This window comes from Phyllobates terribilis, unplaced genomic scaffold (genome assembly GCF_046119375.1).
Source record: "Phyllobates terribilis strain yellow unplaced genomic scaffold, ASM4611937v1 Scaffold_2__4_contigs__length_985480577, whole genome shotgun sequence".
NCBI classification, from domain to species: domain Eukaryota; kingdom Metazoa; phylum Chordata; class Amphibia; order Anura; family Dendrobatidae; genus Phyllobates; species Phyllobates terribilis.
In genome coordinates, this window is record NW_027362762.1 from 417467106 (window position 1) to 417481456 (window position 14351).

At 43.5% G+C, this 14351-nt stretch overlaps 1 protein-coding gene across 8 annotated transcripts in view; it reads right to left on the reverse strand.

Moving 5' to 3' along the window:
* AUTS2 (activator of transcription and developmental regulator AUTS2) overlaps nt 1–14351 on the reverse strand; it is a 1755315-nt gene that overhangs the window by 1384201 nt on the left and 356763 nt on the right. For all 8 annotated transcript variants that reach the window (XM_073665136.1, XM_073665141.1, XM_073665139.1 and 5 more), the window contains exon 2: nt 6482–6709. In XM_073665136.1, the coding sequence (XP_073521237.1) occupies nt 6482–6709 (228 nt within the window). The remainder of the gene's footprint in view (nt 1–6481; nt 6710–14351) is intronic.

Consider the following 14351-nt stretch of genomic DNA (forward strand, 5'->3'; position numbering starts at 1 on the left):
ATGTAGCAGAGCTGTGTATATATAAGAGAACTGTATGTGTATGTAGCAGATCTGTCTGTGTATGCAACAAAGTTGTGTGTGTGTAAATGTAGCACCCCGAGGGCTCAGCTGCTACAGGGGTATTGCACCTCGAACCAGAGGTGTGGTATTCCACTCCCGGGTAAGGATGGAGTGTGGACCAGGACTCGTTTAGCTGCATGCACCACACACACCCCATTTCCGAGGGACAGCTCAACGGTGCTCCCACAGAAGTGCAGGCACGACAGCTTCTGTCCCTGGCTGGAGTGGGGAGGGGGAGGAAAACCCAGTGGTGTAGGAGCAGATAGGGGTGGGTCTCTGGGCATAGGTAGGAGCCCATTGGTTGCTAGTCACCTGGGCTCGGGTGTCAGAAGGAGGTATAAAAGGTGGGCACCATCTTAGAACAGTGTTCAATGCAGTGCAGAGAAGAAGTCAAGAGTGAGAGGAGAAGACAGGAAGCAGAACCCCTGCATGGGCTCTGCTCCGCAGGCAGGCCTTGTCAGGAGGCTGGAGCCTGAGAGAGATAGAAAGGAGAATGAACAGAAAGGACAGTAAGAAAGGAAGCAAGGAACTGGAACACAGAGAAAGGCCCAGAGACACGAGTGAAGAAGGAACCCTAAGAACCCATGAGATAACGGGTGAAGGGTTGGCAGAGCAGGGTACCGGAACCCAAATTGGTGGAGGCGACTAATCCTCAGCCAAAACCGGAGGTTGTGACCACATCTTGGTGCGACCCCTCACTACATCCACCAGGAAAGCATACCACATAGGGTCAGGGAAACCGGAGAGAGGTTTCGCCAACAGAAGGCCCGAGGAAGCTGGACAAAGGTGGGTCACTGGTGGGGACGGCCAGAGAAAGGAAAGGAAGGGAGTCCTGTGCCACGCTCTGGAATTGCCTGGGAGTTGGTCGAGCCCCTTGCCTGGTGGACACAGCACGGCTTGGGCAGTCACCGCCGGTACCGAGGTGACTAGGACCAGTAAAGAACTGTGAGTAAAGCATTGGAAACTGCAACCACACGTCTCTGTGTTTCATCGCCGCACCAGCACCATTAGTACTGGGACGCTCACACCATCACTACCATCATCTACTCTAGCTGCCCTAAGGCAATACTTCTCCCGTGGGGAGTTATCCCATTCTTGGCTGCGCATATAACATCAGCCTCAGCGGTCTGCAGCGCAGCGGCGGTCCCCACTGACCGCAATCCACGGGTGGCGTAGTCGGACACTTATTACAACACAAATAGACTGCCACTGGTTTGACCACCCTGGGCACGGACCGGGTCACCGCCACGGAGAACTACAACCCCCAGCGATCCGGCTCCGGGTATCCCCCTGCACAGCACAGGCCCAGGGGGCACGTCAACTTTGGCGTAGTCGGCAGGATAGAGACGAACCCGCCACAAACGGGTATTGCGTGCCTGAAGAAAATTGTACATGTACCAGGAAAAGAAGTCTTCCGCCATTTCCCGAAGTTTCCCGCCATCCGGAGCCAATTCCCGCCATCAGACGCCATCTTGGACTGTTTCCCGCCATCGGACGCCATCTTGGGTCGTTTCCCGCCGTCTTCCCGCCATCCGCAGTCGTTTTCCCGCCATCGGGCGCCATCTTTGGGACACCGCGCGGGAAGAAGAGGGGCGTGGACGCCGAAAGCGCGCGAGATCTGAAGCTCCGCCCCACGCACTGACGCTGCGTAAGGTCCTGGAAGAGAGAGGGAGCGACGCTGACGTCACAGGAGCGCGATGCAAGGTCCTCAACCCCGACGATCAACTGTGGAGCCGTGGCCTACGGAGGAAGATCAACGCAAGGTAGGCCACGGTCCACCTGGGGGGAGGAGGACACCAGGAACGGAGAGCCAGATGGCGGACCGGCAGCAGACCAAGCTTCCCAGCATCGGCAGTGCCCCAGCCGTTGCGGGCCCCGACCAGCGCCAGGAGAAGACGCGTGATGCAGGAGCGGTCGCGGGAGCAGGTAAGAGGAGTCTCCCTGTCCCGGACGCTGCCAGCGTCAGCCTGCTCCCGGGCCCCCTGGTGGAGCCGCCGATCCCGGGCACTGCAAACACCGACCTGCTCCAGACCCCGCAACAAGCCCTGCTGCCGAGCCCTCCATCCCTGGTCACTGCCGCCACCAGCCCAGGCCCAAAGTCGCACCCTCTGACCCCGGGCGTCATCAACAGCGACCTTCTCCAGGCTCGGTCGCAAGGCCTGCTACACAAGGGCGCAAAGGGACTGTATGCCCTCCATGTCCACCGTCTAACAGAGGAGGAGCTGCGGTACCGCCCAGACATGGACTACCCTGAGGATCCGGACGGATCTGAAGGCTACGAGGAAGGAGCATCAGGAGGACACCGTTACCAGTAAACGGTAAATGGAACTGTATATAGTTACCCGTAAGGGTATAGAAACTGTTGCTGAGTGGAGTGTGGTCCCCTTTGGGACTAATATAGAACTGTGTAGAAGTTACCCCCTATATCCCTTATCTGGCTTGGGACTGAGAACAGCCATCCCTTTTTCTTAATCTGGCTGGGGACTGAGAGCAGCCATTCCCCTAAGAAGAAAGAACACCTGGTCGCAAGTCGCACCACGGCCAGAACTCAAGAATGTGTTTTTTGAAAAAAAAAATAAATAAATGTTTTACTTAAGAATGTCTTATACTGAAAAAGTTTTATATGCTGCTAAAAGAGTTTATGGTATTTTATGTGTGTGTGAAGAAAGTCTTATAATGTTTATACCAGTAATGTTGGAAAGAAAAGAGTACCTCCCATAAAGGGATGATTTTTTGGTTAAATGTCTTATATGCAAATGCATTCTAAAAATTTTGTATGTTGAAAATTGTTTTATTCTTTTCCAGCCCGAGGACGTGCTGTGATTTACCAGGGGGGAATGTAGCACCCCGAGGGCTCGGCTGCTACAGGGGTATTGCACCTCGAACCAGAGGTGTGGTATTCCACTCCCGGGTAAGGATGGAGTGTGGACCAGGACTCGTTTAGCTGCATGCACCACACACACCCCATTTCCGAGGGACAGCTCAACGGTGCTCCCACAGAAGTGCAGGCACGACAGCTTCTGTCCCTGGCTGGAGTGGGGAGGGGGAGGAAAACCCAGTGGTGTAGGAGCAGATAGGGGTGGGTCTCTGGGCATAGGTAGGAGCCCATTGGTTGCTAGTCACCTGGGCTCGGGTGTCAGAAGGAGGTATAAAAGGTGGGCACCATCTTAGAACAGTGTTCAGTGCAGTGCAGAGAAGAAGTCAAGAGTGAGAGGAGAAGACAGGAAGCAGAACCCCTGCATGGGCTCTGCTCCGCGGGCAGGCCTTGTCAGGAGGCTGGAGCCTGAGAGAGAGAGAAAGGAGAATGAACAGAAAGGACAGTAAGAAAGGAAGCAAGGAACTGGAACACAGAGAAAGGCCCAGAGACACGAGTGAAGAAGGAACCCTAAGAACCCACGAGATAACGGGTGAAGGGTTGGCAGAGCAGGGTACCGGAACCCAAATTGGTGGAGGCGACTAATCCTCAGCCAAAACCGGAGGTTGTGACCACATCTTGGTGCGACCCCTCACTACATCCACCAGGAAAGCATACCACATAGGGTCAGGGAAACCGGAGAGAGGTTTCGCCAACAGAAGGCCCGAGGAAGCTGGACAAAGGTGGGTCACTGGTGGGGACGGCCAGAGAAAGGAAAGGAAGGGAGTCCTGTGCCACGCTCTGGAATTGCCTGGGAGTTGGTCGAGCCCCTTGCCTGGTGGACACAGCACGGCTTGGGCAGTCACCGCCGGTACCGAGGTGACTAGGACCAGTAAAGAACTGTGAGTAAAGCATTGGAAACTGCAACCACACGTCTCTGTGTTTCATCGCCACACCAGCACCATTAGTACTGGGACGCTCACACCATCACTACCATCATCTACTCTAGCTGCCCTGAGGCAATACTTCTCCCGTGGGGAGTTATCCCATTCTTGGCTGCGCATATAACATCAGCCTCAGCGGTCTGCAGCGCAGCGGCGGTCCCCACTGACCGCAATCCACGGGTGGCGTAGTCGGACACTTATTACAACACAAATAGACTGCCACTGGTTTGACCACCCTGGGCACGGACCGGGTCACCGCCACGGAGAACTACAACCCCCAGCGATCCGGCTCCGGGTATCCCCCTGCACAGCACAGGCCCAGGGGGCGCGTCATATATACAGCAGATCTCAGTGTGTATGTACTGCACATGTATCAGTGTTATTTATGTGTGTGCTCTGCAGAGAGTGTACATAATGTGCATGCTGTAAAGTCACACGCCTAAAAGGAACTTCAAATTGTGGTAATGTATACACTTTACTTAAAATCAGTGTGTTGGTTGCAGTAGAGGTGTGTTTGTTTGTTTGCAGAGTGTGTGTGTGTAGCAGAGTTGTGTGTTTATGTATATGTAGCAGAGATGTCTGTATATTATATGTAGTGGAGCTGTGTGTGTATGTATACGTAGCACAGCTGAGTACAGTATGTATTGGAGCCATATGTGTATATATACTGTATATATAATTTATATAGAATATTTCACTATGATTATCACTATATAGACAATTTTTGTTCAATTTAACCAAAATCTACCAAAGGCAGGTCCCATCTGGTTACCTGGTCTTTTGTCTGCACCAGGTTCAGTTATTGGATCTAATGTGTGTTGCACATCAGATATAGAGCAGATATCAAGCCCAATGTAACAACTATGTCTGCTACAGCTTGTTATACCTGGCATCTGCAGCTAGCCATAGCTAGCATTCTGAGGAACATATTTCACTAGGTATCAACTTAATGTTTCATTATAACTTGCTGACACACAAGCCATCATACTAAAGTAAAAATATATTTTTTCTGCTATTAATGACCTATTTAGCAGTTTAGTTATGTACTATTGGATTTTGTTTTTCTACCAATCCTAGATATACCTAGAGGAACTAAAACAAATGTATTTAACCTTTATGGCAGCTAAATTGGCCGTGAATAGGAGCTGCAAAACTCGATCAGGTGTTATTGCATCTAGTTAAAAAAAAATTGAATGGATCATGGTGAGCAAAAGACTAACTGGCATCATCACTAACGCTCAAACTAAATTTAATGCCGTTTAGAAATCGTACATTGTCCTCCTTAGTCATTATTAAATATATATAGAAACTCAGCACTCAGGAACATGCAGAATAAATGATAAAGATTTAGTGAATCGCTCCAAAAACCAAAAGAACATTAATGTTTCAGTCCTATGTCCCGGACCTTTATCGGAATTGCCGTAGGTAAAAAGTGCACATGTAGGATGTTCTGTAGTAAAGCGACTGCAGTCGTATGTGTAATGGCGCTATAACACATGCAACTGCGGTCATTCTACTACAGAACATCCTACCTGTGCACCTCTTACCTACATCAATCCGTTATGTTCTGACAAAGATCCGGAACACAGGACCGAAACGTTAATGTTCTTTTGTTTTTTGGATTGCTTCAATAAATCTATATCACTTTCTTCTGCATGTTCCTGAGTGCCGAGTTTCTATATACATGTTTTACAGATTGTATCCCTACTCAGGCACCGTCCTTCCCACGGAGTGATGTATATTATCTTCCAATATTAATCATTATTAATTATTTCCTTTGCTTAGTAGGGTTTTGGGGATATTCCTCCACTCCTTCACCCTGTCTTTCTCCCTTTTGTGCATATATAAACCTATCCAGGTATCGATCGGGTTATACCAATTAAGATGATCAATTGTTTTACTTTTCCTTGGTTTGACAATGAAGTAGTTTATAGTTTATAACATCTTAGAAACTTCTTAATGTTAAGCTGTCCTCTTCTCATATTGTGACAAGCTGTGCATACTTTATTGGATACATCTATTATCTGATCTCTGTTTTCCTTTGTTATATAGACTTTCAATAAGAATCCAGAAGACTCGAACAAACATAGTATACAGAAAAGCCATACCATTAGCCTGCAGCAAAAGTAAGAGCAGCTAACTTCAACATATGATAAAATGTGTAATGTAAAGCCAACAGTGAAAGAACTATGGCAGATTTAGAGTATTTCACACTCCAGGAACCCTTAGGCACCTTAAGCCAAAGAAATGATTTAGGAAATGAGCCCTTGACGAGCAGAGCCTTACATAAGTGTCTTAAAGTTAATAGTGTCATTCATGCCGGGAACAAGTGACCTCACCAGCCAGTCAGTAATACTTCCTAAATTGATGGACTTAATAGAACAGGATATCAGGGGGCAACTACATAACGATACAGCAAGTTATATAGACAGCCATGTCTCAGTAAGAGGCTAATAAAGCTGCACTCAGCTAATAATGAAAGGCCCTTTGTTGCCTCGGGTGAATAAACCAGGTCACAGGGTGGTGTTAGCCACATGTAGTTCAGATATAAACAGCTCAAATAAGGCACATTCTTCCTGGTCAATGAAAGCCATGGAGTATTTAAAGACAAATCACAGCCTACCTGCTTCTGTCTCTTCTGAAACCTCTTCTTTCCAAACTGCTGTTGGCAGAGGTTGTGATCATTTTCCCTATCTGAGCCGTAGTGGTGGCTGTATTTATTGTTCTTTTGTGGCTTGTTGTTCTTTTGAGGTTTAAAAGACAGTCCATTGTTTATAATGTCCCGCTTCTTTTTACTGAGAGGGGACTGCTGCTTGGCTTCGCGCTCATCAGGCATCAACGTTCCATCCTTCTGCAGAAAGAAAACATTTAATAACAAGGTGAGATTTGCTATGAAATGTGTATAAAATAGGTACATTATTAAAAAATATATATTTTTTTGACTGCCAATCAGATTACTTCTTTATTTAATGAGGCCTAATACACCATTTCTAGATCATTTTTGCGGCTCTGAAGTCTCCTACCACAAACATGGAAGAATAATATTCCACTTCCTGTATCCATACAGTATTACAGAACATCATTTATCAATATGGTATAAAACACCTTTTAGTGCAAATTAAGGATATGGATAAAATCATTCTTGTTTCTTTCAAGGTTCTAAATTTACATCTTCTCGGCCTAAATGAAACCATGACAAGAAAGGTCATGGAGATGCAAAATAAACATCCATATCAATGCTAGCATGAAAAGCTGTTATAAGTTACAATAGTGGAAATAAGGATGAACACGTCAAACAGGTGACAACAGTGGATGCAAGGATGAACACATCAATCAGGTGACAACAGGGGAAGTAAGGATGTACACATCAATCAGGTGACAACAGTGTATGTAAGGAACACATCAATCAGGTGACAACAGCGGAAGTAAGGATGTACACATCAATCAGGTGACAACAGGGGAAGTAAGGATGTACACATCAATCAGGTGACAACAGGGGAAGTAAGGATGTACACATCAATCAGGTGACAACAGGGGAAGTAAGGATGTACACATCAATCAGGTGACAACAGTGCATGTAAGGAACACATCAATCAGGTGACAACAGCGGAAGTAAGGATGTACACATCAATCAGGTGACAACAGGGGAAGTAAGGATGTACACATCAATCAGGTGACAACAGTGGATGTAAGGATCAACACATCAATCAGGTGACAACAGGGGAAGTAAGGATGTACACAACAATCAGGTGACAACAGTGCATGTAAGGAACACATCAATCAGGTGACAACAGCGGAAGTAAGGATGTACACATCAATCAGGTGACAACAGTGGATGTAAGAATGAACATATCAATCAGGTGACAACAGTGGAAATAAGGATGTACTCATCAATCAGGTGACAACAGTGGATGTAAGGATGTACTCATCAATCAGATGACAACAGCGGAAGTAAGGATGTACACATCAATCAGGTGACAACAGTGGATGTAAGAATGAACACATCAATCAGGTGACAACAGTGGAAATAAGGATGTACTCATCAATCAGGTGACAACAGTGGATGTAAGGATGTACTCATCAATCAGGTGACAACAGTTGATGTAAGGATGTACTCATCAATCAGGTGACAACAGTTGATGTAAGGATGTACTCATCAATCAGGTGACAACAGTGAAAGAAAGGATGTACACAGCAACCACGTAACAACAATGGAAGTAAGGATGTACACATCAATCAGGTAACAACAGTGGAAGTAAGGAAGTACATCAATTGAAGTGGAAATCTGAATGGGAATCTAGATCCTCAACCAGGACTCAGTTTTAGTGGGTGCATACGTAGCATTCAAAACATTTTAGAAGAGACTGTAGTCTCTGCATAAGGCCATGGCCCCACTATCAGTATTTGGTCTGTATTAGGTCAGTATTTTTTATCAGGAGTGGGAGCCAAATCCAGGAGTGGGTGATAAATGCAGAATTGGTGACTTGTTTCTATTATACCATTTCTCTGATTGTTCCTCACCTGGTTTTGGCTCCCACTCCTAAAGAATAAATACTAACCGAATACTGACCAAGTACTGATAGTGGGGCCGAGGCCTTAGGTTTGTAAAACTTCAAGCTACATCTGTGACACAATTTTCCTAAGGCAATACTTTAGAACGCGACTGGAAGTATTGTCAAGAGGACAACAGAGGAATCTAATGCAATTCATGTTAGTAACATATCTGTATATAGATAAAAAGTAGTAAAATGTAACAACAACAGTTTTTCAAATTGCTATTGTGCAGTACAGGAATTAATAAATATTAATAGAATATTTGTAATCTACAAAACATAGACACGTATAATTGAATCATATAACTTAGGCCATAAAGTATATATCATACAAACGCACCAAGAAAAAATACTTTATATACAGAACAGAGTATACAAATTATTTTAATTATATTTTATTTGAACAATTAATAAAATCTAGCCATAAAATGACATACAGACAGGAAAAACCACAGATGAGGGAAAATGGTGAAAAACACCTGGACACAAGGTATATATACCTTGTAATATCATATAATATATTCAGCAAGGTATATCCATGGAATCATTAAGTGCAGAAGAAAATATGTAAGAGCAACATCAAATGTCTGCTTTCTATACCAATAGTAAACATTTAGCAGCAGGTCATAAACCAATATACAAGGCAATGTGCTTAATATATACAAAGAAAGTAAGTTCCTATCCCAAAGGGCATAAGTGGTAGGTATGGTAAGGAGAAAAGGTGTACCACTCACACTATATCCTTTGGGAATACAAGCAGGTGTGCTCTTTAATAGGGGGCACACTGTTAGCTGCAACTAGGGCTCCTGCAGTGGCTCGGCGATCGATCACATGTGCCTGCTACTAAAGAGCATAAATATTTACTGCTCTTCACTCCCATGGGCGTGGGAAGCAGTGAATATTCCGGCAGCTGACCTCAGCTTGTGAGGGTGCATGTCTGTGACGTCATGCGCTGCTTACACTCTGATGGGGATGGGGGGGACATGTATATCAGGATGGGGGGTCATGTATACCAGGATGAGGGGCCATGTTTACCAGAATGGGGGGCCATATATAAAAGGATGGAGGGGCAAGTATACCAGGATGGGGAGCATATATACCAGGATGGAGGGCCATGTATACCAGGATGGGGATGGGGCATGTATCACAGCATAAGGAGAAAGGATTACCAGCTTCATGAATAGTTCAAAAAATAGGTTTCTTTATTGTGAAAAAAGCTCTTTAAAAACAGATTCCATAGTCACATAGTATAGCCAGGGCAATATACCAGGGTGGGGATAGGTGCCATGTATTCCAGGATGGGGATGGGGGGCCATGTATACCAGGATGGAGATGGGGGCCATGTATACCAGGATGGGGATGGGGACCACATATATCAGGATGGTTGGGAATATATACCAGGATGCGGGATATTAGTTCAGAATTGGAAGACATTTCCCCTGTAACAGTGTCAGCTGCAGACCCCCCATAACAGTGCATCATGGCCACATTTTTTGCTTCATTTTTTTTCTATTTTTCTCCTCTAAAAACTAGGTGCGTCTTATAGTCCAAAAATTATGGTATACCCTATGCTTAGGATAGGGTCAACTTGCAGATCACTGCACAGCACTGCAGAGCACCATTCTCGAGGTTCTAAAGCCCCAATCTTGTGATTGCTTAGGCTCCCAGTGGTCAGAGCCCCTGCAATCAGCAAGTTAACCCCTATCACATAAGAAAAATTAGAAAAAAGAAGTCAGCTCACCCTTTTTTGAGATCGTATGCACGGATCAACGGAGTCACGTAAAGGAATAATCAGCAGAGGAGGAAAATCCAGCAAGACGATCTCCAATAAAAGCCATATTTATTAATTCATTTAAAATATTTCATATCGCCAAATAGATACGGTTTTAGGTCACAACCATCACAACCATGGGAGAACAGACGCGTTTCGGAAATTAATCCTTAGTCATTGCATGTCTGCTGTTCTCCCATGGTTGTGATAAAACCTTTTATTGGAGATCGTCTTGCTGGATTTTCCTCCTCTGCTGATTAACCCCTATCACATATCTTGTTTTTTTGGGGAATAATAATGGTAACTTAAAAATGTAAATATGATTTTACACATGTATATACATATACAACATTGCACAGTATACTAGTGCAAATAAAGACTCATTTATATTTACACACAGTAATTGTATATACGGTATATATATACATATGTATGTGTGTGCAAATACACAGCAAATATAGTATATATTTATAAATATAGTGTATATACATAAGAGCATACAGTATATATATATATTAATATATATGTGTATATATATACAGTACAGACCAAAAGTTTGGACACACCTTCTCATTTAAAGATTTTTATGTATTTTCATGACTTTGAAAATTGTACATTCACACTGAAGGCATCAAAACTATGAATTAACACATGTGGAATTATATACTTAACAAAAAAGTGTGAAACAACTGAAAATATGTCTTATATTCTAGGTTATTCAAAGTAGTCACCTTTTGCTTTGATGACTGCTTTGCACACTCTTGGCATTCTCTTGATGAGCTTCAAGAGGTAGTCACCGGAAATGGTTTTCACTTCACAGGTGTGCCATGTCAGGTTTAATAAGTGGGATTTCTTGCCTTATAAATGGGGTTGAGACCATCAGTTGTGTTGTGCAGAAGTTTGGTGGATATACAGCTGATAGTCCTACTGAATAGACTGTTAAAATTTGTATCATGGCAAGAAAAAAGCAGCTAAGTAAAGAAAAACGAGTGGCCATCATTACTTTAAGAAATGAAGGTCAGTAAGTCTGAAAAATTGGACAAACTTTGAAAGTGTCCCCAAGTGCAGTTGCAAAAACCATCAAGCGATACAAAGAAACTGGCTCACATGAGGACCGCCCCAGGAAAGGAAGACCAAGAGTCACCTCTGCTTCTGAGGATAAGTTTATCCGAGTCACCAGCCTCAGAAATCGCAGATTAACAGCAGCTCAGATTAGAGACCAGGTCAATGCCACACAGAGTTCTAGCAGCAGACACATCTCTTCCACAACTGTTAAGAGGAGACTTTGTGCAGCAGGCCTTCATGGTAAAATAGCTGCTAGGAAACCACTGCTAAGGACAGGCAACAAGCAGAAGAGACTTGTTTGGGCTAAAGAACACAAGGAATGCACATTAGACCAGTGGAAATCTGTGCTTTGGTCTGATGAGTCCAAATTTGAGATCTTTGGTTCCAACCACCGTGTCTTTGTGCGACACAGAAAAGGTGAACGGATGGACTCTACATGCCTGGTTCCCACCGTGAAGCATGGAGGAGGAGGTGAGATGGTGTGGGGGTGCTTTGCTGGTGACACTGTTGGGGATTTATTCAAAATTGAAGGCATACTGAACCAGCATGGCTACCACAGCATCTTGCAGCGGCATGCTATTCCATCCGGTTTGCATTTAGTTGGAGCATCATTTATTTTTCAACAGGACAATGACCCCAAACACACCTCCAGGCTGTGTAAGGGCTAATTGACCAAGAAGGAGATAGATGGGGTGCTACGCCAGATGACCTGGCCTCCACAGTCACCAGACCTGAACCCAATCGAGATGGTTTGAGGTGAGTTGGACCGCAGAGTGAAGGCAAAAGGGCCAACAAGTGCTAAGCATCTCTGGGAACTCCTTCAAGATTGTTGGAAGACCATTTCCGGTGACTACCTCTTGAAGCTCATCAGAAAAATCTTTAAATGAGGTGTGTCCAAACTTTTGGTCTGCACTGTGTGTATATATATATATATATATATATATATATATATATATATATATATATATATACTGAAACTGAACTAATAACTATATATATTCATATGCTAGACCTGTTTTAATCCTTAAATGTTAGAAAAGAATGACATAAAGACCTTAGCAGCTAAGTGTTTCAAAGCCAGGAATTGCTGAAACTGGTTTCCACACATTTTACCAACTTTCCTCTCCAGGGCCCTTCAGTGTCAGACCCTCTTTACGCTGACATTCCAGATAGCATTGTACACTAAACAATAACATGCTGATATACTACATGGACCTTGGCCTTCAAATTCAAACAGCTAAAATGCTTAGAGCATAAATGGCTGAATACATTAGACACTCTAGTTTCGGGCAGAAAGCAGATTTAGGAACTAAACCAAGAGGCTTGAGAAACAGAAATTGAAATAGCTTGTCAGATCAGATCAGTGGGACCGGTGGTAACAAGTAATTTGGAGAGCGCTTTGACAAGGAAATAGTTTTGAAAACTGATGCACTCATAGGAGAAAAATGTTTCATTACTGTTCTCCGCATTAATATTTAACAATAAATTGCTTTTCATTAATCTACAGTGACTCCGAGACTAACAAAGGCAAATGATAATTGAATATATGAAAGTAAAGAGCAGAATGCATAATTAAAAGCTAGTACAGAGCACAATCAAAAAAGTTAAGGAATCATATGTAAGGTGTACATCAGTAATACTGTTGCACAATATTGATTTGGACAGCAGCTTAGTTTAGCGTACATGTGGTTTCTTTAGGGAGAGGGGAGTTAGCAGTAGCTGGACACCTCTGGCAGCGACTTATCTGTCCTTAAAATAAAAGGATCGGGCATTGAAATGAAAAATAACAGAACCTTATTTTCATTAACATTATCTGTCAGCACAAAGTAGCACTTAGCTGACTATTGTTTTGACTAATGTGTATGGGAGCCTTTAGTTCCATTCTGGATGGCATGCAATTTTTTATAGCCTTATGTAACTTTAGACTAGACAGACTAGTCACAGTGGGCATGACTATATTAACTTGAGAACAACACCACACAGAAAGCAAGAAAGGTCAATAACATCGATTATGTGCAATATATACTTCTATGAAAACACGACTCATTAAGAACGATACACCATTAATATAGTTAAAAGAAACACTTTGTCCAAGTTAGAAGACTCCTTTATGTTGAGACACAACTTTTTAAAGCTCTCGAAGTTCACTGGGTAAGTAGACTATACAGATCATATAAAAACAAAATGTCTCTCACTCTCCTTATAAAAACTAAAAATGTTATGAATGTATTTTCTAAGCAATTATAACTTTCTAGCAATGTGATCCACAGCAAATTTATTAGATGAAATTCCAATTTATTGTCAACATTTGCAAAGCCTGCTAATTTGAATATTAAATACTCGACTCACCTCAAGTCATTGTGTTGTGGCACAAGACACGCATGACATAGCAGGGGCTACTAACCACAAGAGGAAATGGGGATGCCACAAGTAATAGGAGATGTGCAGTGCCCTGATTCAATGGCCGCAGATTACCTACCTGGACCTGGATTCTGCAAACATTTTTGCTCAACTCTATTACGGATTCAATATCGCCTAAATAATATTCTACGGTACCATACAGACAAATGAACACTCGTGCACAGTGCCCATAAAGCACATATAAATTAGTGTCATACTGACAATAAATAGCAATGGCATGATAACATACAGTACACAAATAGACCATAGTAGGAGCAGAATGGTGGAGGCCCCCCAAGGAGTAGAGATCCTGAAGCAACTGTCCCAATTGTTTGTTAAGATTAATTTGAATTAAATCTGTCAGCAGGTTTTTGCTATGTGATTTGATAGCAGCATGATGTAGAGGCAGAGAGCCTTATTCCAGCATTGTATTACTTATAGTCCTGCTCATCATTATTGGCACCCATGAAGTTTAAGTACATAATGTGGAATATCTCCTGAAAAAAATGAATCAAGTGAAACAGTTTTTTTGTATAGAGCACTCGTGTTAAATACAAAAGAGCAAATGATAAACGATAATGTAAAACAAAAAGCAATGGGAGGGAAAAATAAAAAACCTAAAGCTTACTGTGTCACTGGTATTGGCACCCTTTACATTAATTTAGTATTAGTGATGAGCGAGCACTAAAATGCTCAGGTGCTCG